Consider the following 26,719-nt stretch of genomic DNA (forward strand, 5'->3'; position numbering starts at 1 on the left):
AATTAGAATGTTAAAACACAAAACTGACTAAAGAATGTGGCATTCAATTTCCTGTCTTGTCATTTTATGTAAGCTATACCGTTATTATACAACATCCATGCCCATAAGCAATATTGTATCATTTTCTGAAACCAGAAATGACAAATTACTTTTTAAATCTTGTACTAGGTAAATTAAAATAAATTAACTTTTTATTTCTCTGGTTTTGCTTATGGAGAGATCAAATCGTTTTTTTAAATGGTAATGTTTTTTTTCTGAGATTCAACTTTTCAAAACCTAAAAACCATAGACAATTTATAAAGAGCATGATATTCAACCTAAAACAACTTTATATAGGCTACATGGGGGCCTAACTTTCAAAGCCTTCCTTAGAACTGCTGCCGTTGATCTACTTTGCCAATTTAAGGAGTCACAGTTCTTATCTTGAATACTGTTTGGCTTATTCCAATTGGATGTGGACACTGGCAGTAGTCCGACTGCCCACTTTGCTGTCATTTAGCTTCCTTTCTTCAATTGCAAATACAAATTAAGTGGATATACACATACACCTAAAAAGCAGGCCTTTTGTGTAATAGCCTGCTCAGTAGGGCAAACTTCCCCCTGAGATCGAGGGAGGTTCCCAATCTTTTTAGATTCCTAGAAGGCTATAAAGAGTAGGCTATTTTCCCAAGCATTGGGACAGAGTGGTGCTAGAACTTGGAGATGGATTTGTTGGTTGCATCAGAGAAGAAAGTCTGAGGCATCAGGTTTGGGTTTTATTGTTTTTGTTCCTTTTTTGGGAAGCAGTGTAATTGTTGTTAGCCACCCAGAATTGTGTTTTTAAAATGGACAGCCACATAAGTCTTATAAATAGACACAGACAGACATATATATGTACACAAGCATGCAATAGGAATATGGTAATCCAAAACCTAAATCTAAAAATTACAATTACACATATGTCTTTCATCTGATTATTGTGCTAAATCAAGGCATTTAAAAATCCAGTAGAAATCTTTATTTAGCTTTGTCTACAATTTTGTGCCAATCGCTGCCAGTGGTGGGCTGCTGCTGGTTCGGACCGGTTCAAGCGAACCGGTAGTTCTGACGATCAGCTGGCCCCACCCACCCGCACCCACCTATCCTGTCCTATATTTCCTTCTTTCTGGCTCAGCTGATTCACGCAGCACAGCTGATTTCCACACCTCCGCTGTTCTACTTACCGGGGCTTCCATAGAAGGTAAGCAGCTGAGCTTTAAATTGCTGTATTTTGAACGCTTGCGTGCATGCGCACTAGACATGCATTCATAGCGCGTGCTCACAGAACCAGTTGTTAAACTGGTTGCAGCCAACCATTGCAGATTGTTTTGAGTTTGTTAAGGAAAAGAACATAAATAGGCAACAAATGATGAATTAATTAAAAATGCTTTGTTATTTGATACTTTATCACCAACCTGAAAATGTGAAATGAGTTCATAAGATTAAATGTATACAATAATGTGAAGTTCATTGCATCATTACCAGTACCGCTCACTTTTTAAGAGAGGCTTGTTCTGTGCATGCTCATTGTGAAGGATCAAGGTGTTTTCTTTCTTGACAATAATATTTACTAAGCAAAATAGAAGCAGCACAGAGTACTTTGGTATCTGGGCAGCCTATATATTAAATAATTCAGTTATGTAGATATAGGTTTATATTGCTTCCTAGGAATTACAAATGCAGTTCTGGAAACTGAAGTGAGCCTTAGGCAATGTTACATATAATGCAGGTTTGTATATTCAAGACAGCCATACTATTCTGAAATCAGGAATCAATAGAGTTGTTTGTTCTGTATATCAAAACCCTTTAAAAGGAGCTTATCAAAGCTTCCTCTGTCATTGAAAATGGGACAGATATTAAATAGCGGCTCCATTTTTATCTCTGTCTTTTTCAGTTAGTGCGCAGTGATTTGCTAAGCACAGAAAACAAAAATTGTTGCTAATTTTTCTGACAATCACATCTACGTATGTAAATGCATCATAGGCTTTATGCTGTAATGGCACAAAAACTTGCTTTGATCACATGAAAAGCAGCTGCTGCATAGAAGTGCCAATTCATAGGAATGGTCCTTCTCATAAGTACAGCCTAGCCTTGGACTTACTGGTAGCCTGGCATGTTCCCAAATCCTTTGAACTTTGATTTACTAGCCATACGAAAGCAGGAACCTGAATTGGAGGGAAAGGATTTAATGTCACCTGAAACCTGAATAATATTCTTTGAGGATATACCTCCCCTCCAGATACTAGGTAATGCCATCCTATTTGGTTATTATTTGTATATTTCAATTCTTTTCTTTCTTTTTTACTGGAGAATGGTCTCCAACTTTTGTGTTCAAATAAAAATTTGTTAGTCTCTCTCTATTTCTTCATTTTCCAAAGACTGCTGGGGATGGGGGTGGGGGTTGTATATGAAAGGTGTTAGTGATTGAGGCCTAGAAACTCACTTATGGCCTCTCATTCTTTCCATGTGCAGCTTATATGGCATGGCTTGTGAACTACTTACGATAGTATTCAAAATGCTTTAAGTGTCTTCTCCACAGACTGGACATTTGTTCAAGTGCAACCATCCATCCTTGTATCCATCCATGCATTTGTGCTTAGTTAAGAGATAATTCATTGGAGTTGATGATACACTTAAAAAAATTTTCAGACTGTCAAGAGGGATCCACAAGTCACATTAGTGGTTTACTAACGCTTTCATACTTATCTATTTTAAAAGTTAGCAATTACATAACTTTGAGCAGATTGCAACTAAATTCAAACTCTATGCTTTGCACATCAGTATTTTTATTAGTTATGGTTATTACTATAAATTTGATTTTATTTGGTTCATTTCAAAAGTGCAAATTAAGTTATAGAGTAATAGTATGCAGCCTGACAAACAATTTCTGTGGAAGAAATGGCATATTTAAAAAGCATCTTACAAGTGCCACCAGACTTCCTACCTACACCAGTACTGTAGATAATAACTATTTTTTGTGAATAGACTTATATTGCCTATGATATATTATGGGTCTATGCTGTTCTATTTGTTATGATTCTGAAAACAATTGAGTTAGTTAAAAAGTTTTGTTTGCAACAGGGAGAAATAAACTTTGTTACTCTTTCTATTTATCTCACTACAAAGTTGCCAAAACCTCTTTGCAAAGATTGTAAAGTGGACTGAGTTTGAAGTTGAGAGGAGAAGAGATGGTCTTGAGTGAGAGGGAAAGTATATAACTTTTTGAAAACCTGTTCATATCTTTCTCCACAGCATACAATATTTAACTTGGATTCCTCAACATTAACAGAATATTTTCTAAGGGGTCTAAGGATTGGTAGATATTAGAGGAGTCAGTTTACACATGATGCTTTCTTCATTCTGATCATGGTCTGTAGCCACATTTGTACACATCTGCTATATCCTTTGTGCCTAGCTTCAAAAGGCTATTTGAAGATTTTTCCATGTAGCCCTTTAAAATTAACTTATGCTCCAGTGAATATGTACAAGAAAGATTTTTTACACACATGACAATATTTCATTTGTTATATTAACTGAGATAGCATTCATTCCCTTTTTTCTTTCAGAATTTAGGGTGACTTGTTTTCCTTCCATATTCACTGATTTTATGCTCTGTATCTTTCCCATGATCTGAAAAACTTGTGACTTTGAAAAACTAACATTTAAAAACATCTTGTTTGATAATATAATTTATATAAAAATCTAGAGTCATTGAATCAGGTGGCAAGCAAGTTTAATAAAGTATTACTAACAGTTTTGCTAGCAAAATTATCCTGACTTTTTTATGAGTTCCAGAAATAGCTTTTTAAATGCCAGACCATGAGATTATATGGATGTATTTTTATCTTGGACTTTTCATTGGTTCTTAGAAGTAGTAAGCAACAGATTTGATGATTTAGAACTAATTTCATTTTTAGAATGTCATGATTCTTGGATTAGGCTGTTTGATTATTTTCTTCCATCCACTCCCATTTGTTCATCACTTAGAAAAATATACTTAATGAAAGATGTATCAAACAACTTAGTATAAATATTTTATTTGATCTATAATTTGCATTTTTTAAATCTATGTTCACCATACCATTTAGAAATATATAGATCTTTATAATATGAGCAACAAAAAAGCAATGCAGAATTTTGGGCATGTGATAGAAACGTTCTAAAACCTTGCTAAACTTTAGAGTTTAAAGAACAAATTCATTATTTTCTGTTCCATAAGTTGTCGTTTCTGTAGGAAATCTATACAGTGAATGTAATATGATTTAATAAATATGTGTGAGTGTCCAATCCATTCCCATTCATCCCATGCATTCTTATCTCTATTTGTAATATTTGTTATTTTTCTGTGCTAATGCACAAGTAAATCTTTATTGGTTGACAAACTCCTTCAGTACCACAACAACTAAAGACACTCTCAATATCAAAACATGGTATGGGATCTACTACTTGAGACTTGTATATGAAGGAAGTTCTGCAAGGCAGAAATTAAACTCATCATTTATGGTGAATAAGTATAATATTCTTACCATTCTGATTATTTTTTGGGTAAGATGGAGAAAACCAAAAGGCCCAGTTGTCCAGGTACATGATAATAGTTCTGTGCAATGTTTGGGAATACTGTTGGCACAAGTGTATAATAAGTTAACTATTTCATTCCTCGTACCATCAGCGCTTACAATGATGAGCATGAAGGGGACAAAGTTAATTAAGATCCATAAACAAGTGCCAAAGAAACATTTAAAGATAGACAATGCAAGGTAGAGAGTGTTAATATAACAATTTGTTAATGGAGTAGGCAGCTGCAGTCAGTGTTAAAAATTACTTGATGCTTTTTATGTTAGCAAAAGCTACTAATTAAAGAGAGCAATGACCTGTGAGATTGGGCATGAAAACCATTAGCCATCTGAATATAACTTTAGCTTTCAGGGTTTTTCCCAGCTGTATCTTCCTGACACACACTGAAAATTGTTTCATTTAGTTAATTTTTTCCCCTTCAGTAACAGCCGATCTTAATCCTTCAAGTTAAAATTAAAAGTGCATTTTTAATTCTCATTAATAAAAGATTAACACAAAAGAAACAGCAAACACTGTATTCATTAGCCTTATAATAATATTATGACAGTTGTTTGAAGTCATGGTCTGGTTCTGAGATTCTTAATTAACCCCAAGCAGTTTTTGTATGCAAGAGATAGTTGTTTGTCGTTGTCATTGCTCAGTGATGGAACTGTTGTAAAAGAAAATTCACATCTCACTTCCCTCTGTGAAGTTCTTGGACTTCTGATGAGAGAAATGTATACATGCCGTGATGAAGGCAAAGATGTTCTTGAAATGAATCGCAAGTAAAATAACCCAAACTGATTAATTTTAAGCAGTAACTTGCTTTGGGGCAAAGCAGGAAAATATGGCATATGTTTATTCCAAGGAATTCAGTACTAAAGAGCTTTTTAAAAGACATGTATTTTTAAAAAACACTTTTATTTGGAATTTAAATCTGCAAAATACTTCTTTGGCTCAATTCATGAAAATCTGATCAGTTGGATGTTCTAATCTTTCCTCTGGAAGTATTTTGTCTTTTCAAACACAGAAAGATATAATTCTAATATATCTGTCCAATTAGTTTGTAAAATAGAGCTTTATACATGCACTACTAACATTATTTAAATGTACACAAAGTTTAGTTTAGATTTCTTTGAAATGATATTTATATGTTGGTGGAATAAACTAGTCAGTCACATGTAAGAGGTTAAGAACGATACCTGATAATTCTGCAGTAAATTTATCCTGAGCAGGAAGGATTTTTCTTACTTGCTTACTTCTTTGCGTATTTTGATGCAAATAAAGATAGCCACTTAATCAGAAACTGCTTTCTCCTGGATCTTGCTTCAGCAAATGCTATACTTGTCTGTATAGGTAAAGTAATATTTTTCAGAATTCACTTGCATTCTACAGATACTCTTGACTTACAACCATTTGTTTAGTAATCATTCAAAGTAACAGCAGCACTGAAAAAAGTGGCTTACAACCTGTCCTTGGACTTATAATCGTGGCAGCATCTCCACACTCATGTGATCAGAATTTGGTTGCTTGGCAACTGGCATGTATTCATGACAGTTGCAGCATCCTGAGGTCATTTGCGAACTTCCCAGTTGGATTTTGATAAGCAGAGTTACTGTGGGGAAGCCAGATCCACTAAATGCATAATTCACTTAACAACAGTAGTGATTCACCTTAAAAAGTTGTAAAACCAGGCATGACTCACTCAACAGCCTCCTTGCTTAGCAACAGGAGTTATGATAATAGCACAACGACTACCTGTATACTGATTGTATGCCATCCAGAGTTACCCTGGGTAAGATGGGTAGCCAATAAATTTCACAAATAAATAAATAAATAAATAAATATAGTAGCACCAATCTGAAGTTCAAATTATGTTTATTCAGTAGGAAAGTTGATATTCCTGACAAAGGAATACAGAAATGTATGTATTTCAAGTCCAATTACTAAAATAGGGAGTTATCAAGCAGAAACTATGGGAATTCTTAATTAGGAAAAAATCCCTTTATTGGAAATCAATATTAAAGATGCCACCACCACATTAACCTGCTCAGCTGGAAAGACTGCTGTATCAGTAAGTGTTGGAATAAATGACATACCTCCATTATAAGTTTTGTAGATTAACAGCTGGCAAAAAATATGTGTAAAATAAAGTACATCTAGTCACAAGGAAGCACAAGAAATATATCTAGCCATGTTAGCATAAATCTGTCTTTCAGCCAAGGGTTTAAATTTAAAATGAGTCCCTGGCAACTGTTTTATTGTTAGCAGTGGCTTACAAGAGCCATGCAGCAGCAGGCTAAGTCATTATGAACTTTGCTTATAAAAATATCCTATAATTGTGCCAGCATACCACAAAGAAACCTTTGTAATGGATGTTCTTAATAAATTCTGTTGCAGTTTTATGAAGTATAGGTAATTGCTGCCATACAAGGTGCTTAAGAGCTTTTTAGTTCTTCCCAGAATTCACACATTCTGATAAAATTCCATGCAGGGAGAAAAAAGATTAGGTCATAACATCTTGCTCGGTAGACTGAAATATAAAACTGCAGTTGTGTAAAATAGTGGCTCAGAGAATCCAATTTTTCAAATGCACAGATGCTCTAATAGTAATTATCCATTCTATTTGATCCTCCTGTCTCTCACTGGCCTATCATTTAGTATATTTTCTAAAGATATTTGTTCAAGTTTGTTATGGATGGAATATCTTTGCAGGGTTTATCTGGATGGCTGTTTCTAGGAGATAGGGCTGAGATACTTCTGTTCAACCACTTGGCATTTGCGTTAGCATAAAGTTAAGGTTCTTCAAACAAGTAGATGAAAGGAATGAGTGATTGGGTAAGGTCAGAGCAGGATGAGAACATTAGGGGTTATATCAAGAATGAGTAGCTGCAGCACCAGACTTTTTCAGTTTTTCTTGGTTTGGATTTTTTTTTTGTGTGTGTGTGTGTGTGATTTTAGCTGTCAGGGTTCCAAGTAACACCCCCAACCAATGAAGACTCCAAGCCAGCAGTTCCTCAAAGTTCCATTTTATTAGAGATATCATATTGGCACATCTGGGAAAACCCGAATCTGAAAGCCTCCAGGTTTTCCCCACCTAAAGGAAAGTCAAAGTCTCTTCCTCTGCGCCTACATGTCCATCACATGGTCCAATCAATCCACCATCCCAACTGGAGATGCCTCCCAGTCACGCCTCTCCAGGTCCAGGCTGAACGTCCTTGACTCCCAGAGAAAGGAATGTTTTTATGGCTATATATCTCCACCAACTCCATGCAACCCCCCTCCCATTTTCCCACAGCACTAAGTGTGGCAGCCCTGAAGATCCAAAGAAAAAGATGGCTTCCAAGGGTGACATTAGCTTTATATAGTGTTTTTAATGTTGGAATATAAGCCATTCAAAGTATGATATTTAGATGGGTCACTATACAAATGCAATAAACAAACAAACAAATAACTTTGTTCTAGACAAGAATGCACTCTCTCTAAAGCAGGGGTGTCAAACTCAAGCCGTCACGGTGCCGTCACGTGACGTATTACTACTTTTTTCCCCCTTCACTAAACTGGGCATGGGCGTGGCCAGTGCGTGATGCATCCAGCCGGTGGGCCGGGAGTTTGACAGCCCTTTTCTAAAGGATCAACTTGGTATTTTTGGACTGTTTCTAGAGCAAAGTCTGCCTTTAGTATGCTCTGTATCACAAAGTTCCTCTTCAAACCTTTGACTAGAATAGGAATTGAAGTCCATGCCTCTTAAAGTTCCCAGGGTTGAGAAACACTGCCTTAGACCATATATAACCTTCAGTTTTACTTTAAGAGAGATAACTCTGCCAGAGTAATCCCGTGCTTTGGAAATTTATATGAAAGGCAGCTTGGAAAGTTTAGCAAATACAAAATATTGAAGCAAGTGTCTGCAAATACTGTACTAGTATTTACATGATGCTCACTGGTCCCATGTTTTTTTTTCCAAACTACTTTGACGTACAGCTAAAAAACTAGAAAGTCCTTCATAAATTTGGACTACAGTATCAGTTTGTCATCCTTGAAGGCTCTGATCCAGTTTGCTGATTTGCTATCTATTATTTTCATTCTGGTAATAAAACAATTATTAATCTCCATGTTGGCTCACAGTAACCCCTCCAAAAATGAAAATGATGTCTGTTATCAGCCTTACAGTTAAGACAACACGATCCAGAATAAAAGGTAGGAAGAAGGAAGGGATATGAAGGGGCCAGATCTTAAAAGGTCAGAGCAAATCTTAAGCTAAATTATATTTGTAGACAATGTGGATCTTCCCTAGCTGGTATTCTGGCTCAGGTATTAGTCAGCCATTCCTTATCTCCTGTCAAAGTCTGTACAATTAAAGTACTGCCACTCAGCTCCCCAGGCCTAGAGAAATTGCCACAAGATTTGAATGTTCTAGGAAGTAGGGATGAAGTGATTTTCCTGCTCTTTCTCCAGGTGATGTAAGATTTAAATACAGGATGTTGGGTGGTATGCAGCATCAAACCTTTTGATGATAAATAGCTAAATCTATAACAAAACAATATTTAAAAAACAACTCAAGAAAGTAAATATAAATGCAACCTATGGCATTCTAGGAAGTATAGCCTTTAATGCCCTTTATGGCATGAGTCCAGGTTACTTGAGAGACCATCTCACCCTGTTGTGGCCCGTCAGCGGCCTGTGCAGCTAGTAGCTGATTCTGACAGTGTGGAGGCTGGTGTGGTGCTGCGCCAGCAGCCTGTGCAGCTGGCACTCGAGTCAGACAATGAGGAGGCTGGAGAAGTTGTGGTGCCAAAGGCGGGGATTCAGCCAGGACCTTCAGAACCTCCAGAAGCTCCCTTAAGTGAAGAGGACGAAGAGGAGGAGCCTCTTCTTGATGCATGGGCACGCAGAACTGCCAAAAGGCAGGAGTGGCTCCTCAGGAGGAGGTCTCCTCAAGAGTAAAGTTTGGGGCTAATTGGCCACTCCGTTAGCCTATTTAAGGAGGAATGCCGACTGAAGCAATTTGCAGGGAACAACTTCGTTCACATACCTTCATGTCTTGTCTTGCTTATCTTATTAGTTTCCTGCAAATTGCTTCTGGGCATTCTGCCAACCACAGTAAGCTTTCAGTTTTATTCTTTGAATTCTTGGCGGCTGTTAATGCAGTTAATTAATAGCCGTTGTTGTAAAAAACTGGTTTATTTAGTAAACTAAGGTTTGAACAGACTTTGTGTGTGCTGCGTGCTTTGGGGTCCTTAGCTGGGGCAGAACACACCCTACCGGTTGGACTATTGTAATGCTCTCTACTTGGGGCTCCCCTTGAAGAGCACTCGGAGGCTCCAACTGGTCCAGAATGCGGCCGCGCGGGTGGTTATGGGTGCAACTCGTTGCGCCCACGTGACACCCCTCCTGCGCGAGCTGCACTGGCTCCCAGTGGTCTTCCGAGTGTGATTCAAGGTGTTGGTTACCACCTTTAAAGCGCTCCATGGCATAGGACCCAGGTACCTTCGAGACCGACTTCTGCCACCAACAGCCTCCCACCGACCAGTCCGCTCCCACAGAGAGGGTCTCGTCAGGGTGCCATCGGCCAAGTTATGTCGGCTGGCGACACCCAGGGGAAGGGCCTTCTCTGTGGGAGCCCCAGCCCTGTGGAATGAACTGCCCCCGGAAATACGTAAGATCTCCGACCTCCGGGTGTTTCGCTGCGCACTGAAGACCCTGTTGTTCCGCTAGGCCGGGCTATCAACATAATAATTTTAATTTGGGGTATTTTAAATTTCTGGGATTTTAATTGGAGCCTAATTATTTAATGATTTTAAATTTTAATCATTGTTTTGTTTTGTGTTTTTAAATAGGCTGTACACCGCCCTGAGTCCTTCGAGAGAAGGGCGGTATAGAAATAAAATTATTATTATTATTATTATTATTATTATTATTATTATTATTATTATTATTATTATTATTATTTGGATTGGCTCGTACCATTCGTGGCATGAGGAGGCATGCTGCAGGTCCTGTCAACCCAATTATTCTGGTTGGCGGGGTCCAGGGGGGCAGCCTTTTCTGCTGTTGCTCCTGCCCTCTGGAACATCTTGCCCCCAATGTGAGGCTGGCCCCAACCCTCCTATCTTTTTGTAAGGGCCTAAAGACATGACTCTGCCAGTTGGCCTGGGGCCCCAGTGGGGGTACAGCACAATGGAGGTGGTTAATTGAGTAATAACAGATCCCTCTTCCCCCCCCCACTCCTCCCCCGCTTCTTTGGTTTTAAAGTTCAATTTTAACTTTTTATGTTCTAACTTAGATGTAACTGTAAGCCACCCAGAGTTACCCTATAGTAAGATGGGCAGCCAATAAATGTTATAAACAAACAAACAAACAGTTGCAAATCCAGATGTGGTGATGCTGCAATGGCCACAATTTTGCAGATGTAACTGGTGCAAAGATCCATAAAATTTCAATTACCATATTTTTCGGAGTATAAGATGCACCGGACTATAAGACGCACCTACCTTTTTTGGTGAGGAAAAAAAGAAAAAGAAATCTCCCTCTGTCTCTGAGCAATTTTGCCTCATTGCAGCAAACAGCAAACAGCCTGCTTTAGTTTCAGTTTCGTTTTCAGCATAGCTTGATTAGCACAAGGAAAAAAAATCTGCTCCAGCAATTTACCTCTTTGCAGCAAGCAGCAGAGCCCTGTGCAAAACAGCTGAGAGCAAATCAGCTGAGAGTCAGGAGGCAGATCCAATCAATGTGCTAATTAGGCTGTGCTGAAGCTGAAAGGAGCTGTTTTTTCTTGCTGTTTGCTTGCAAGGAGGTAACTGCTGTGAGGCACAGGCCAAAGGGTGAGGGCCAGTGGGTGGGCGGGGCTACATTCAGTGTATAAAACAAACCTAAATTTTCACCCCCTTTTAAGGGGGAAAAGGTGTGTCTTATACTGTGAAAAATACAGTACATGAGAGTTTGAACAGATTCTTTATGTTAACTCATTTGAGGTATCTTGATTCAAAAATTGTTTTCCTGTGATGTACCCATTTGTCCAATTGAAGTTGGACTGGTCCAATGCACCAGTTGAAGTTGAATGGAAGCTGTCTGGCCAAAGTTACCATCTGCCATTTAGTTGGGAGTCCAGGAGAACTTCTAACTCATGAATCTACTTTTTCTGGGGTAGTGTGACTTTGTCCAGAATGATTCCCAGAACAGATGTTACAAGTTGTCACAATGTTTATTGATAATAAATGTCTTGGTAATATTTAATCCAGTGTTGTTTTGCATCATCCAGTCACTGGCTCATTTAACTCTTTAATACTTTGACACATGGATTTGATTAAATTCATATATCATATTAATCTACAATTTGGTTGTTTTAGCTTGTCTTATTAATCCAACTTTGTTCTTAATTGACAAAACATGGCAAAACTAATTTTGATTTGCTACAATATGAAAACCCAAGCAGTAATTGAGACATTTCTATAGATGTTATAGCTCTGTGTATTATTGTGCATATGAACATTTCATTCTAGACCCTTTGATGAGGTGCCATACATATATGTGTAATATATAAATAGCATTCTATTTGGGGAATAGAATATCATTGGTATAAATATGTCTTATAGCAATGTAAATGTGAGGATTAAGTTGTGATGAAAAACAAAAATTTGATTTATCTTTATTAAAATATGTATAGATGGCCTTAAGTCATAAGACTCTCAAGATGATATAAAGAACATTTTTAAACATTTTTAAAGTAACAACTTTAAAAACAGAACTAAAATCTCTAATGAAATTAAAGTAGATAACAGTTCTTAAAAGACCAAAGGAGCAGAACAGAAATGATTTTTCCTTCTAGCAGAAGTTGAGCAATGGAGAGGCTAATCTACCATCTCAAGGTTCATTAAAAAGTTGCATTTGCACATGGCTTTTCTATCTTGATAAAGTTATGAAATAAAGACCTTAAAAGGCTGTTTCCTAAGCATACAAATCACAGTTGGCAGCATAGGGAGAATTTAACTGTGCAATGTAATGAGAAGAATTTCTAATTCATTTGGTACAAAGAGATTTGATCGAAATGAGTGTATCCAACTTAACTCCTGCAGGAGAATGAGAGCTTATCTTTGAAACTTCGAAAAGTTTCAAATACATCCCAGGTTGTTACCAAGTAATGCTTGCTCAGCATATCTTCTGAAATGTGCAGGTATTCAGGACTGTGTAAATATTTTGAATCACAAAGTATGTTGTCATTGGTACCTTTTTGACAGCCTCAGCAGAGTTTTACAGATAAAATTGTATTATTTCATCATCAGATCAAAATTATAATATATTAATGAACAATCCATTTTCAGCCTATGCTGCTCCAGTTTGTACAGTACCAGCATGTATAGGATAAAGGAATCTCTTCTCTAAAATTTGTTGATTTGATTCTGCTTGTACATATTTAGTAGATTTACAGAAAACCCTTTGGGGGGCAAATAGCTATTATTTGTGACATGTGATATAGATTCCCACATCATCAAACCTTACGATGGTCTGTGAAAATCTCTTTGCTTTAGCATTTGGGAATTTGTGTGCTGACTGTCATGTTATTTCAGTGTCTGACACAAACCACAAAGAGTAGCCATTCTTCTAAAATGTTGTTTTTATTTTTGCTCTATAACTTTCCCACTGTAATCTCTGATCAAGAGATTGAAGCCACGGGTGGCCTAACCACCCTGAGTTATCCTGTAATGTACCAATTAGTGGCAGTGACCAAGGTGTCTAAATTATGCACAGGAATTAAAATATTGAAGGCAAACTAGTAGCAAGGACTACTAGTAGGATTGTTTAACATTTGATTCTGTAATTTCTACACAGACTTCTGAATTTGCAGTTGATCTAGGGTGGATTTAAAATTTTAAAAAGGAACAACTGAAGCATATGTGATTTAGACTAACTTCTGCTTAACCAAGAGATTGCTATAGCAGTGCCTGTTTTGTACTGGCTATTATTTACTTGCTTTTTACTGTGTAATAAAATAGGAAAAGTGCTGAAAATGGAAAGATCGCTGTGCAGAGATTGTCTTTCTCAATATTTGTCAATTTATTTTTGCACTCAAGATTTTAATCTAATTTTGTATGGCTGGTATACGACTTGACCTGCGTTTTGCTGTGAATACATAGAAAGACTATCCATGTTTAATGGTTAGTAAGGATTATTTCTCAGCTGAGTTTTTTTATGATTTTCCAGTATCTAAGTAAAGAGGGGAAGATTATTTAGTTGTTTGTTTATATTGGGGGAAATTGCCAGTGTACTTGGAAAGTTGTAATTCTATTTTATAAAGAATGAAAAAGGATACAGCAAAGGAAAAAGATGCTGTCATTCAGCATTTCCTGTCTGAATAAATACCTTGACCCCAATATGAAAAAAAACAAGAACTCAGAACTCAGTCTTACATATAGACTATGCTTCCTTAAATATCTTAAGTGAAATATCACATAGGTCTGCAGTGAATTTGTTCTCTGATTATAGTATTTACATTCACTGTAATGTGGTTATGGAACACATTTGTCCAGCATTGTGGCCAAGGATTTTGAATGTTTTCTCATTACAATATCTTTTTAGGGACCTTGTCCATCACTTTGGTAAAGATGTAAAATTTACTCATGCAACCATACAGGAGGCTGTACCTTCTCTCTACAGTAATAGTCAATGCATGTAAAATTACATATTTTAATGTTCATTTGTGTCAAGGCTCAGTATGACAGAACATTTTTATTTATAGCTGCATATGTACATCCAGGGATATCAACAATTTATTAAACTTGCATGCTGTCCAATTATCAACGACTCTGAGTATGCAGGCACATGGTTGTGGGCGCACACACAGACACACCAAGTGTGTCATGTGCATACATTTATTGTAGGTTTTATTTTCAAATGGAATAAGCAAACATTTTCTTCTGTGTTCATAATTTGTTTTCTGTTTTTTTCCCCATGCTGTATGTTGTGTTGAGTTCAGGTTATACTTCCTTTCAAGTAAATAAAGTAATAAGTCTCTCAATAATTTGTTACTTTGGCCAATCATAGAGATGCACCAAAGCTAAAACTGTTTCTTTGTTCTTTAAATTCAGTAGGATTTAGCTATTCAGAAACATCTTCCCTATCTCTTATTTGTAAACCTGTAAATTCAAACAATCCAGATTTGTAACCTAAGAAGCATCTATTGTATTTTTTAAAATGTCCTCATCTTTCTCTTCCATTTCATATACAATAACCTCCTTGCTAACAAGGAAAGTTCCTCTTTGATTCAAAGGAATAAGCTTAACATACTATCTCAATGCATGTCTTTACTATTCCCAAATTGTGTAGAATCAAGGCTTTCCCAAATATAATCATAGTACTTTAACAAAATTCATTAGCAGATTAGCTGTTGTTTTCATTTCTGATTAAACCAAAATATGTACTTATTCTTTAGACTAAAAATTCATCTACTTATATGATGTCAGAACAAATAGGAACTAAAGGAAGACATGGGCTTGAATGGGGAAATACAGTATGTTAGTACCTTGAGCATAGAGTTCTGGATGCTAGATGCTGCTTTTTGTGGCAGTTGCAACTCAGATAAGAGAAAAGTTCTGATTAATTGATTGACTTCAATTAAAGAACAATTGCTTAAAGGATATTCAACATGTGAGAAGCCAATAGTCTTTCAAGAACTAGTTCTACAAAAACTCATGAAAAAGAAATTAAAATCTCTAAATGTCCAATTCAATTTCACCTCTTTAACCGCATGAATAATTCAAATCCATGACTAAAAGTGACACTATGTTTTTATTCATGGGTGTGAATGTGTGAGTAAATTAAAATTATAACTCAGGAAGCATATTGATACAATTGTGTCAGGCATGAAACAAGATTTTCAGTGGAAAAATTGACGATTTGATTACTGTTTATAGAAAGAGATTGAGACGAAATCTCCCAACTAAAACTGGGTGTTAGCCTACACTGGCTTTTAAATGAATGAGCTGAATTGTTAGGACCTCACAGTGGTATAAAAGGAAGAACAAGATGTGTCACTTATTACTACTGTCTAATGCTCAGCAAATAAGTGCAGTATTGTACATATAACCTACCAATATGAAAACATCTATTTATAAATGGCATAGTGCATCAGGTGTCACTGATTTGATATTATTCTATTAGTATTTTTGAGTTATTCTCCTGAGATTGTGTGGTTGCGTTCCAAAATGCTTTTAGTTTGTGAGTAAGTAAATCAGTAGCATTATCAAGTCATAATGCGTATTCTTAGCCTCATCCTAAAATGTTTTATTTTTTATTTTTATACAGATCTACTGGAAAAGACTATCAGGAAGGAAGAAGAAATATGTACACTTCAGGTATTTTCATTAATTGGACTGTACTCAGTGGTGGGATTCAAATAATTTAACAACTGATTCTCTGCCCTAATGACTGGCTGGGTGGGCGTAGCCAAGGGGTGTGACAGCACTCAGCCTCCTGCAGCACTCTGCCAGTCAAAATGGGGCGCGGGGGTTAATTACAAAATGTGGGCTTTGCTTTGTGACATCCAGATCCAGTGAGCAAGGAGTGTGAACTGCACAGAAAATACACTTTTGTTTGGTTATGAAGAAATATCCCCAAAGTCAGATGTACACTAAATGTAGACTTTTAGCTATACATCTTCCCAGCAAACAGCAAATTTTGAAGCTCGAGGTAAAGAGGATTCATTTTAGAATGAGTAACCACAGTTTGCATGTTGGAGGTTCCTAAAGGAATGCTGGAAAACTGTATTTTAAAGAACATTTGAGGGAGGGGTGCAGAATAGCCCTTTTGTGCCTGAGGCTATAGAGATCTGGCACCAATCAAAATACTGTTTATGAAGCAACCGATCAACACTGACAGGGTAAGCCACTAGTATATGAAAATAAGAGCAAACTCCACTCCCTTCTAGTATTGATGATATTACCTAGTTTGGTAATGAAACATCTGCAAGAAAACCATCAAGCTCAGAGAGCACCAAGGACCCCACAGTTCAACCCTGAGGTACAAATATTCTCTTCTATCGATAAATACTTTTTGGTTAGAGGGACTCAGAGCCTGCCTTATATGAGATGGCTCCCAGTGGATTTCATTCTAAATTTTGATATGATTTCTGTAAGGAATGTAGAATTATAATGGCTGAGTATTTGATCCTTCATACATCAAAAAAAATAAAATAAAATACAAAGCTAAGGGATAAACAAATAAAAAACAGATTTGAAAAAAAGAAAGGCCTCAGGAAAGAAAAAGAGTGAAAGTGTAAGAAAGAGGAAAAGAAGGGAAATTGAAAAATAATGACTTCCAATTTTCTTTGGTACAGATATAAGTAAAAAATATATCAAACTCTTACTCTAAGATTAACATTTGTCTACATTATTTCCATAATCCCATATCTAATCATCAAAGCCAAGATCAACTTTTAATTTCAGTTTCTCACAAAAAGTCCAGTAATGGTTCATATCAGTTTAATCACTATTTGTTAAGGAAACCCCAATTGATTTATTTAATTGCACTAAACTCTAAATAAAACAGGAATGGAAAATCCTAAACTCTAGTACCCATGCTTCTCAACTTTGGCAACTTTAAGGTGCATTCAATTCCCAGAATTCCCAAGGCAGCATGAAGTTTGGCCATCTTAAACTTGTCAAGACTGAAAAACACTGACATACAGAGAGGGATTTTTACTGGTTCTTACTTGCTCATAAACAATCATAATGCAAATCCTCATTTCCATCCCATCCCAGAGCAAAGATAATGCAAAATCCTCACTTCCACCCCATTCCACAGCAACCACCATTCCCTCACTAACCTGCTTTCCAGCTCCGTTCTCCTGCTGCAGGGCAACAAAAGAAGATCATTTGACTACCAATTTTAAAAAAGTTCAGTCGGACCTTCCAACTTCTTGGAGAAAAAATCTCACAAAGTTTGAAGATCCGACTGAACTGACTGATCAACCTCCCAGCTGATCGGGGCAGCCAGTCCATTGCTGCCTTCCAGCTGATCAACTCGGCTCCAGTCATGCTCCTGCAGCCTCCCCATCCTGAAGGGCAACCCCGGTGGGCAGGGCGGGGCCAACCAATGGTGGGAACAACTGGTTCACCGAACTATGCAAAAAGTTAACAGGTTCGGTGCGAACCGGCTGAATCCCACCACTGACTGTACTGTGATGCCTATTAATAGGAGATAGACTGTAAGGCTTAGTGATATAATGTAACCCCTGTACCCCTCCAGTCCAAAGGTCATGTCTTAATATATGCTACTTGGAACCAAAAACCCAGGATTACATTAGTTATCTGAATATTTCTAAGCCCAGGTTTAATTCCCTAGCCTAAGAGCCTAATGATACCTTTTAAAAGAACATGTCTGAGCTAGATGGTACTTCCCCACATCCTACCTTTTAACCTTTACAGATTAAGCTATGACTATCCCAAACTACTTGTTTCACAAAGTGTTTCATTGTGGTTTGACAATGATGGCTCAGCACTTGGACTGGGTGGGTATTGGTTTCTGGTTGGAAGCCAATAATTATATAATAAAGCCAACTTAAGCAGCTTGTAGCATTTCCCATGTGTTTTTAGAGTTTGCTGTTGTTTGATCTATATCTGAGACCACAATTGAAATTTAGGTTATGTTTTCCTACGGCCTTTGGGTAATGGATCCAGCCCATCAGCAGAAAGAGATTCCGTCCCCACCTCCCACACACATAACCAAAGCTGTATGTAATTTGTTTATTTTTGAAATTCACAAACATTTGCACACACAGACACACACACAAACAAACACACACACACATATTGATAAGATTGTTTTATGTGGAAATGTTAAGAACCGAACAGACAACATTCTTCTGAAGAAAAAAAAAACCAAAAATCATTTCTTTAAAATATAGGAATATAATATTAATACACTGTTTTCTGGCAGTAAGAAAAAATTAGGTATACATTTCCATAGCATTTTTTAATAAATCTAGAAGATTGTTTTTGCTTTCAAAATCACTCTTTTTAGCAAGTTTCTATATTTATTTCTCTTATAGCTGTATAAAGGTTACATTTTAACTCTTTGCATTTTCTTACACATTAGTAAAATGTATTGGTAAAGGCTGAATTGTAAATTGAGAAATTCAGTAATCAATTTTTTTCTTTCCGTTGACTTATATGTATCAACATAGTTGAAGTTGTATTCAAGCAATCTATACTTGTACCTTTGGCTTTTTCTGCCCAGATGCAAAACCTTGCTTTTCTCTACATTAAATTTCATTTTGTTGGCTAGGGCCCATTGTTCAAGTCTGTCAAGATCTTTTTGGATCCTGACTTTGTCTTCTGGGGTATTCCTGCCAGTTTAGTGTTATCTGCAAATTTGATGAGTTCCCTTTATATTCCCTCATCTAAGTCATTTATGAAGATATTAAAGAATACTGGGCCTAAGACGGAACCTTGTGCTACCCCATGGCTTACTTCCCTCCATGTACATGTAGTACCATAAGGACTACTCATTAAGTAAAAGTAAAGTCTATGGAGATTTTCAGTCTCCTTTGGGACATACTCATTGAGTAAGGTTTGTCAGCTGGTTATAAATCCATCTGGTGGTGATGCTGTCTATCCCACATTTTTTTAGCTTACCAAGAAGTAGGTTGTGGTCTGTAGGGAGCTAGGGGGGGGAAACTTTATTATCTTTATCTTTATTATTATTTATTATCTTTAAATTGATACTTTTAAAAATTAAAAGAGGATAAACTATCCCATTTCAATGTGATTTTCATAAGCTGTCTCTTTTCTTTGGTGTGATCTGTCTCCTAGATAATTTATTATACACAAAGTTATTTTCTGAATCTCTTCCAAGCTATTAACAGACCTCTTACCCAGAACTGTATTCAGACTTCCCTCTGAGGTCTTATGAACACTGGATGCAGCCACTATAATTACTTCCCAAACTTTGGAAGCAATGTAAGCTGCAGTGGTGTTTAGCTTTCTCCATTTCAGTATATAGTCATAATGTTATTCTTTCTAACTTCTAAATCAGACAGACTGACTGACTGACTGACTGACTGACTGACTGACTGACTGACTCAAGGTCACTCAAACTACAAGGATATATAATGTATTTTTTTTTGTGTTGTGTATAGATTAAGCATGTATTTATTGAGCTACGTATACAAGATTATGTGCAGTCATAACATTGCAAATATAAGAGCTAATGTGCTAATTTCAGGTGTTGGTACCGTAGTCTTGAATCTTACAACTTGAACACAGGAGTTGTTCCAAGAAAATATATTGTGTGTAGCTCTGGTTTGAACAGTGCAGTCCTTGGTGCTTGGTTGCTTGCTTACAGATGTTTTATTACCCAACTACATAACATCATCGGTGCTAGAGAATGTGGGAGTTGCTCCCTATTTATCTATAGTAGCATAGTGGCCCTGTGGTTTTCTCCTCGGTAATTCAAGCAAACAACTGTCTTTATGTAATCCAAGCAAACAACCAAGATTAGAGAGCACCAAGGACTCCACAGAGATTGTAGAATGTGTTTTTGTTGGTATTTTTATTGTTTAAGGATGGGTGGACTTCAGTCTTGCAGGAATTGTTGTTGTTAGAAGACTGAGGTCCGGCATTAATGTTCAGATGCAGAATATTGGTAGAAGGGGATAAATCTACTCCATTCCCCTTTAATAGTCATCCATCAGATATGAGAAAAGAAACTAAGATCTTTATTCAATAACTTCAAAAATTGTATCTAAAGGTTCTTGTTTTTCTTTTCCACTTATACCACTTTTACCTTTTATAACATGTTTCTTAAGAAGAAAATTCCAAGGACAAAGGCTGTTTCCTTCACTGTTTGTTAAGTAATTGGCAGCTCTGTGAGGTAGACCAAGTCAGGAAACAGACATCACAAGAACTATTGTAACTCTATAAGATAACAGAATCTTGAAACCTTAACAGTTTTCTTCCCCCACTTAAACCAAATAGAACCAAGGTGAAGCATTCTACAGTTCCTTTCTCTTTCCTCCCATTCAGAGCTAAGATGGGATTTACAGCTATTCATTTCCTTCTTTAAGGCTACTTAAAGAAGGTATATAAATTTAAAATAAATAAAAAAATAAATACTTCCATGCTTTTCCACATAAATTCTGCTGAGTTTAAAACACACTTTCTTGCTGAAGTGTAGGACACAAATAACTTAAATAAATACATAAAATATAGCCACAACTGTAAGTGGTAAATATGGGGAAGGCAAATCCCATTTCCTTGTCAATGCAACATGAAGTAAAGTGGATCTCTGACATATTAACAATATTTAGGATAGGTACAGCCAAATGTTGTTAGTGCAGTTTCACTGTTTGGTGAAGAGGATTCACTGCAGCAGAGTCTAGTTGGAACATTTTGTCCTAACTGCCAAGAAAAAAAAGTAAATTTGAACCAAGTGCCAAGGAGAAAACTTTTTCGGTTCAAGCCCAGAGACTTTTGAAGATGAATATCCATTAATTATAATTTGAAACCCACAAACTATACAAATTTGGAAAAGGTATTCTGTGAAAAGAACAATCTTACATTGTCTAAGTTGAATGAATAATGAATCTTTTAATATCTACTTTCACTGATTGTAGGCAAGATAAAATGAGTTTTGCCCTATAATGCTAGTGTTCACCATGCCACCAAAGGGTAAGTAGAGTTATTCAGCCAATTAGGAGAGCAGTTCTTAATTTACTACACTGTAAGGTCTCAGGAGAATAAAAGAACTTCAACTTATTAAAGCACACCGTTTTTATTTAAGTTTCAGTGATCATTAAGTTTTATTACTTTGCTTTCTCAGAACTGAGCAACTGAATTTTAAGCTCAAATTTATAGCAAAATAAAACCTGCAAATAGGATGCTCAGAGGATAATTTGTACACCTGTGAAAATACAACAACTTACTTGGTTTGTGATCACCATATAGAACAAATACAGATTTTCAATGGCACTTCAGTTCATTGGGATAATAAGGGTAGTGTTGCCATGAATAAAAGTAGAACATTGTGCCCCCAAAATAAAATATTTTGGTGCTCTTCAGTGTCATTCCCTAGTGGAAGACAGGAGGCAAATGAGCCACAAAGCCAAGAGTGCAGCTCAATCACATAAGATTTATAACCATGCTCAGAGAGGGACAATTTGAAGTATTTTTGCTGAAAACCCATATTTTATATAAAGACTGCTTAAAAGTCAATTTTGAACATCTCCAATTAAGCAGTCAAAGAACTACTGTTGGGATGGATCTTCTCAGAAACTGTCTGATGATACTATAACCACATTCATTGCTGTTAAAAACTTCCTTTTTCAGGTATATAAGAAAGGCCATATCACATTTTCACCTATTGTGTTTTTGGGCCAGATGTTGACAGTTTAGAGTAGCCTTACTCTGTTAAGTGACCTCAAGATGTTATATTGGCCTCGGCATTGTCCTGGATTTCCAGCTAAAGTCTGTGCTGGCTGGGATTTCCAACTAAAGTCTGTGCTGTCTGGGAAATGCAGTTCCCACACAAATGAATGGCACCACACTGGGGAAATATGACTCAAGTAATGTCTTATATTCAATACTGTGCTCTTTGTTGCTAGTATTGTGAAAGAAAAACATAGAAAAAATTATTATATCATTGTTTTAAACTGTTTTTATATATTTCTTTCTCTGTACGATTTTCCAATTATGATGATTGAAGTTGGATATGAGCAAGAGTAAACAAACAAATGTACAGGGAAAATGATTTGTTTAAGTTCATTTTTTCTCCTTAAAATATTAAAAATGAATTACAAAATATTTCTATTTTTTTTGAAAGGATAAGATGAAAAAGCTGTTGATCATTTTGTGGAAATGTTTATACCAAGAAATTAACTATTTATTATTTATTTATTTATTTTATTAAATTTGTATACCACCCTACTCCCGAAGGACTCAGGGCGGTGAACAGCCATAAAATAAAACATATAAATACAAAATTTAACAGACAGATGATTGAGTAGAAACAAGCAGAGAACAAACTATTAAATTCAATCAATAAATTTGTAATCATTAACTGAAAAAAGTACTTTTCATTTTTGTACTGCATATCAAAACATATTTATATAAGGAAATCAAGTTATACATGACACATTTTATAAATCACTTTTTACCTACAAGATAATTTTTTTAACTACAGAGGGTAATTAAGAAAAGAAACACTGTATGTATTTCAATTTTTCTATCACTTCAAATTCTCAAGAAATTTTACTTGTCCCCCTAAAGTTTTAACAGTCCCCTTAGGGGGATGTCTTTTAACAGTTCTGTATAAACTATCATTAATGTTCTAGAGGTGGATGAAACCTAGATAGAGTTATTCTTTGAGAAGCAAATTTTTTTGAAAAGCAACACATTCCTGTCAAATGGCACTGAAGTTATCTCTGATAGCACAGAAAGAAGCCAGCAGAGGGTGCTTGAATTCTCTTCTGGATCCCACAATTTTTGCCTGCTTATGTTTTTCAGGAAAAGAGTAACATGGATTACTTGGGATGACCAATTGATTGTTTTAAAAAGCCACTTTTCTTTTGGATGTATTATTGTCAACCAAGATGAAATTTTGAGGGAGACAAAGAGGGAAAAAAAATCATATTTTCCTTCATTTAGAATATATGGCATAATTAGTATAAGAACAAATATTCTTTCTTCCTCAACATTACAGTTAAGTCCAAGCAAAATTTAGCTTGAACTTCAATCAAATTCAACTCAGATTTTCTGTTAATTTTTTTAGCTTGTTGATTCGGTTTATGACATTGCAAGAGAATCTTCCAAGAAGGCATTGCTCTGCATCATTTAAACAAATGACAACGTACAGTAAATATTTTGCAATATTTTGATGCTTCTTCTTACCAATGGTGTACTTCCCATTTGGAAAGTGGTATAAGCCCTAGAGGAATCTATAGAGGGTCTATAGAAAGAGTAAGGGTAAGTAATTGTTCCTGTAAGGAACAATTGAAGAAACTAGTTCTGCTTTATTTTGAAAAGAGAAAAAAAACAAGGAGACATGACTTGGTAGCAAAATAATTTAGAATGTCACACAGAAGAAGGTCGTTTTCTGTATTGTAGCATTGTAGCATACAGAATAATTGTCCTAGATTGTTTTCTTAAATTCTGTGGCTTTAAGGAATGATAAAACTAGCTTGACAGAGAAAGTAGCTACTAAGGAAGTTGGAGGGCTCTCATTTGCTGGATGTGTTCAAGCAGAGTCTGGACAGGGTTTAGTTGGGGTATTTAATTTCTATACTGTGGAAGCCTAAAAGATCCTTTCCAGTTCTGGAATTCTACAAATAGAATGTTTTGTTGTTGTCCAGTTATAAAAAGAGTTAGAGTGCTTGACATTTGTGAAAGTTTCATTCAGGAATGAGTGGGATTGGTGGGGAGAGGAATTGATTCTGTCCAATTAGTTTCTCCCACTTCTCATGAAAGACTTTTTAACTAAAACAGTTTCTCTATCTTCTGCTGCAGTGTGTGTGTGTGAAATGAAAATTATGTTCCTGCACATATATTAAAAACATAAACACAGGCACATATGTAATGTCAGCGTTCCAGAAAACCCCAACTCCAAGTAAAGACACGGAAGCAAGCATTTCCCACATATGAGAAGGTGGCAGCATGGAAGCTTCCGGCCTAATATGGCTTCCAAAGCTGACATGTACTTTCATATTGAGAACTGTCTACTACTGTCGAATCCCTAGTACCGGTCTCCTGCGTGAGCAGGGGGTTGAACTAGATGACCTCTAAGGTCCCTTCCAGCTCTGTTACTGTTACTTATGACCACAATTGAGTCCACAATTTCTGTTGCTAAGTAAGACAGTTGTTAAGTGAATTTTGCCCCATTTTATAACCTTTCTTGCCACAGTTGTTAAGTGATTCACTGCAGTTGTTAAGTTAGTAACTTAACGTGAATCTGGCTTCCCCATTGACTTTGCTTGTCAGAGGTTCGCAAAAGGTGATTGCATGACCCCGGGACACTGCAACAGTCATAAATCTATGTCAGTTGCCAAGCATCTGAATTTTAATTGTGTGACCATGGGGGTGCAGCAATGGTTGTAAGTGTGAAAACCGGTCATAAGTCACTTTTTTCAGTGCAGTTGTAACTTCAAAAGGTAACTAAATGAATGGTTGTTAAGTCGAGGACTACCTGTATTCAGATTGCAATTGTCTGTTGCAAATATAAATTATCTTTTGGAAAATATTTTTTCAGAGTCCAGAAAATAGTACTTGACAGAATATAATCCAGCATTATCTCTGATATTCTATTCTCTGTGGAGGCATTATATATATGGAACCATCTAGACATGTTTTACCTCAGTTTAATACTGAATGATACAGACCTAACAGCATTATGTCATTTAATCATTCTGAATGTATACAAAAATTTTAAGGCTAACACACTTATTAGGAACCACACAATTGGATAATTATGATAGGAGGTAAAGTCAGTAGACATATTAGACACAGTAGCTGATATTGCTTCATTACTGAGGAACTGAGCAAACTTTTAAAACAAACAGTACATCTTTGTACTAATGTAGTATATCATCTTAGTATATTTAATGTAGGACAGTTTTATAGGTTTATTTATTAATATGTTATTGTAAGTAAATGCTGTTGAGCTCTTCCATGGATTTGTGTAGATGGATAAGACCCATGTGGGTCATAAAATGTCTTAAATTTTCATATGAATCATATTGGCATCCATGTTCATTCATACACTCTGAAATTGTATAGTTTTTCCCAAGCATTGTCCAATCCTTGTTCATTTAGCCAATTCTTATTATGTTCTGCTTCTTTTATTCACTAATCAAAATCATATACTACTGCAGGGGGGGATCCAACTTAAGGAAGTGGGGGGGGGGAGAGAAATAGTCCAATAATGCTTGAGCTTGCTTTTTAATATAAAATTTTATTGAAAGTTTTAGAAAAATCATGAAAACTAACGTGAACTAATAAAAAGTTAAGCCAGAAAGAAAAGTAGAAGAAAAAAGCAAAAGCACAAAAGGAATAAAAATAAATATGAAGACGCTGCCAAAGTCCTTTGCAGAAAATATAAGTACAATTACACAGTATATTATGATTACAAAGGAAAGCTTACTTTTCTATTATCCAGTTTTCCTAACCATCAAAACCACAAACCATAACTACATTTGCAAAAGGTCTATAACGGGGTTCTAGTCAACCATAAATGTATATAATTGTTTTCTCTCCAATCAAAAAAGTTAATTTAGCCATCTCCACAAGTTCCATTATCTTCACCAACTATTGCTTTATTGTGAGTAGTAACAAAGCATTCCACTTTTGAGTATCTAACAGTTTCACTGCATAATGCTTGAGTATAATCAACATCCATGGGATGTTGCAGGTCATTTAAAAATAAAATTGGAAAAGGTGTAGATTTAAATGGGTGAATGAATGAATGAATGAATGACATGAATCTCCATTTAAAGATCTAATATATCAAGAATGGTTAAGTTTTGTCATGTTGTGCACTATAAATGAAGTCTCTTGAATAGACAAAAGTTCACAGATTACTCCAATATTGTTGAAGGGAATATTGATTATTTTTTAAAAAAAAATACTTTTAGGGAATTATAAGGACTTGTGAATGGCTATATTTCACCAACTAAAGGTTTTGTACTTCTATGTACACTCTTATTTTTATATGAAACAAAATGGCTGGTTTAACTAGAAGCAGAAAGGTGCTGTGCCTTACCTTATTGTAGATTGCAAATCACTTATGCATATTAATTCCATTCATTTTTGAACAGCATTTATATCAATTGAATTGCATGTCATATTTGCAGAATGAATATGGTCAAATATTTGATTTAACATGATGCTGTGAAGCATTAAATATTAAAAGAATTCAAGTAGGGTACAACATAGTGGCAACTGACATTTTTACCTTCCCAATCTGCTAATTGGTTCTATTTTTCATTTGTTAAAAACAATTTGTCTTATTAGGTTTCATTATGTAGTAATTGGAACTTTTAGAGCTGTGCCTTCAATAATATAGTTGCATGAAAAGATTCAATATTAAACAACTTGTTCATGGCTTGCTGGTTTTACCTTTTTCTAACCAAAGAAATGTGGTATTTCCCTAAAGATAAATTTTGAGT

The 26,719-nt window shown here is 36.0% G+C and overlaps 1 protein-coding gene across 13 annotated transcripts in view; it reads left to right on the plus strand.

Annotated features, from left to right (window-relative positions):
* The window catches only part of CEP128 (centrosomal protein 128), a 187,257-nt gene that overhangs the window by 121,964 nt on the left and 38,574 nt on the right, over positions 1-26,719 (plus strand). For all 13 annotated transcript variants that reach the window (XM_060687362.2, XM_087873309.1, XM_087873293.1 and 10 more), the window contains exon 19: positions 15,871-15,920. In XM_060687362.2, the coding sequence (XP_060543345.2) occupies positions 15,871-15,920 (50 nt within the window). The remainder of the gene's footprint in view (positions 1-15,870; positions 15,921-26,719) is intronic.

The sequence above is a fragment of the Pantherophis guttatus genome, chromosome 1 (assembly GCF_059756535.1).
Source record: "Pantherophis guttatus breed Tessera chromosome 1, ASM5975653v1, whole genome shotgun sequence".
Classification (NCBI taxonomy): Eukaryota; Metazoa; Chordata; class Lepidosauria; order Squamata; family Colubridae; genus Pantherophis; species Pantherophis guttatus.